The sequence below is a fragment of the Pundamilia nyererei genome, unplaced genomic scaffold (genome assembly GCF_000239375.1).
Source record: "Pundamilia nyererei isolate P.nyererei 1_Seehausen unplaced genomic scaffold, PunNye1.0 scaffold00008, whole genome shotgun sequence".
Taxonomy (NCBI): Eukaryota; Metazoa; Chordata; class Actinopteri; order Cichliformes; family Cichlidae; genus Pundamilia; species Pundamilia nyererei.
In genome coordinates, this window is record NW_005187409.1 from 3,970,908 (window position 1) to 3,972,899 (window position 1,992).

At 45.0% G+C, this 1,992-nt stretch overlaps 1 protein-coding gene across 1 annotated transcript in view; it reads right to left on the reverse strand.

Moving 5' to 3' along the window:
* Positions 1-1,992, reverse strand: part of lnx2b (ligand of numb-protein X 2b) — a 19,731-nt gene that overhangs the window by 3,507 nt on the left and 14,232 nt on the right. The window contains exons 5-7 of the mRNA XM_005723208.1: positions 1,105-1,527; positions 442-570; positions 45-57 (exon numbers count right to left, since the gene is read on the reverse strand). Coding sequence (XP_005723265.1) covers positions 45-57; positions 442-570; positions 1,105-1,527 — 565 coding nt within the window. The remainder of the gene's footprint in view (positions 1-44; positions 58-441; positions 571-1,104; positions 1,528-1,992) is intronic.

Below are 1,992 nucleotides of genomic sequence, written 5' to 3' on the forward strand. Positions count from 1 at the left end.
CAAGACGAAAAGGCTCGACTCTGCAGGCGAAAGCTAACTGTTACCAGCTTTGATCCTCTGTCTCGCAAAGAAACGGCCAAAAAAAACAACAAGACAGTGGCCCCGTAGCGGCAGAGCGAGCAGCACCCGGGGCCTTTTGATCAGGCCAGAGGGAGGCCCCAAAGAAGGGCTTTTATCTCTGCTCACCATTGCAGGTGTCTGCTCTCACCCCTCAAACGGGGGGTTGCTGTTCTTTCCACTCACTGTGTATGGTACAACTGAGTGTGAGCGACACAGGAGTGAACGTCACAATTACGCCGTGTAAACATAAACATGCAAAGTTTGTAAGACACTGCTACCAACGTTGGGGTGTTAAAAGACAACAGCTGGAAACCACCTGGAAACATGGATATAAAATATATCATTAAAAAAAGACTTGGGAGGAAACTGTTTGCGTGTTACCTTCATGTAGGTGGACCGGCGCCTAAAGTACTGCGGCTCAGGCGTCCTCCTGGATGTTCTGCTGCTTCCTCCTTCCTCTTGAGCCTCCGCAGATCTCATCACCACAAAGTTCACACGCATCTCACTGGCCTGTTGGCACAAAGAATAAAAGCAAATGATTTTACACAAACAAATTTCATACAAAGCTCCTATTATGAATTCCTCTGCCAGGTGGTGTTTACATTGAGGGTTTTGCATGTCTGGTCCACTAACTATCACCTAGGATACATTTTCCATGCTGTGATTGATGGCCCTCCTGGGTGCCTTTGGTCTGTAGAAATTTTAAGATGTATTATGACTTGTAAAGACTTGCTGGGGACAGAGTCCATAATAAACATACTAACAGATGCTTCTTTCATGTCTGTACAAGTTGTAAACAACCTGTGTCCCAAAATGTTGTCAATCAGTTCAATGTTATTTCTTTATATAGCACCAAATCACAACAACATTTGCCTCAAGGCACTTTACATTGTAAGTTAAGGGCTGCACAATAATAATGTTGATGTCACTTTTTGAATAACTTTTGTGATGTGCAAGTCCTTTTTATTCTTTGTGTTTTTACTTACTTTAAACAGCATCTTAACTTTGTTTATTTAAGAAATAAGGGTGCAGTCTGTTATCTACCTGTATAATCTGGGCTGCACTTTCAGGTGTCCCATGCCTCAGGTCGTGTCCATTGATGGCCAAAACTTTGTCATTGTTCCTCAGTTTTCCATCCTTAGCTGCCAAACCACCAGCCAGCAGGTCCAAGATAAAAACCCCACTCTCATCTGATTTGCGGATGAGTTTAATGCCGAGCGGCTCTGTGCGCTGGCTCTTCACTAGCGTCACCTGCAGGACTGTACCAGGGTTGTTACTGGAGGTAGCGTTGCTATGGGGACTGTGAGAGCCCGGGGAGCCGGTGGAAGTGGGTTGGTTTTGGTCTGAGCGTTGATCCCTTAATTTGAAACCTTTCTCCTGCATGACGGTGAGCCTGAGGAGGGAGGGCAGCTGCAGCACTGCGATGGCCCGAGTGTGGGGAACTGAAGCCAAGCTGATGTCATTCACCTGGAACACGACACCACAAAGAGGAGAAACAACACCGTCACTGATAAAGCAGCTGAGCGCAAACATTACCTGCCTTCACTGTGTACAGTTATTTGTCAAGCATAAAAGAGATCAACCTTTCTTGACAGTGGTGTAATTTGATGTGCTTGGAAATAAAGCTTTGTCATATCTGGCTTTAATGCTATTTAGCATGGTTGCCACAGCAAGATGAACATGCAGATTTTGGGTTGTTCTTGCCGTTAGGCAATAGTACTAACCACCGTGTCGCCCCGCAATACAACGCCCTGCATTAATACGATTTCTGTTTTCCAGAAAAGAGCTGACGCGACCTAATTCAATGATTCTGTACAGTTTTCTTTTCACAGGCGGTCCATTTGTGCTCATTGTGTTTTAGCTTCTTTAACACAATTTGGTTATTTTCATAAGTGTCTTTCGGCTGGACAGAAACACCAACTGGCATGGATG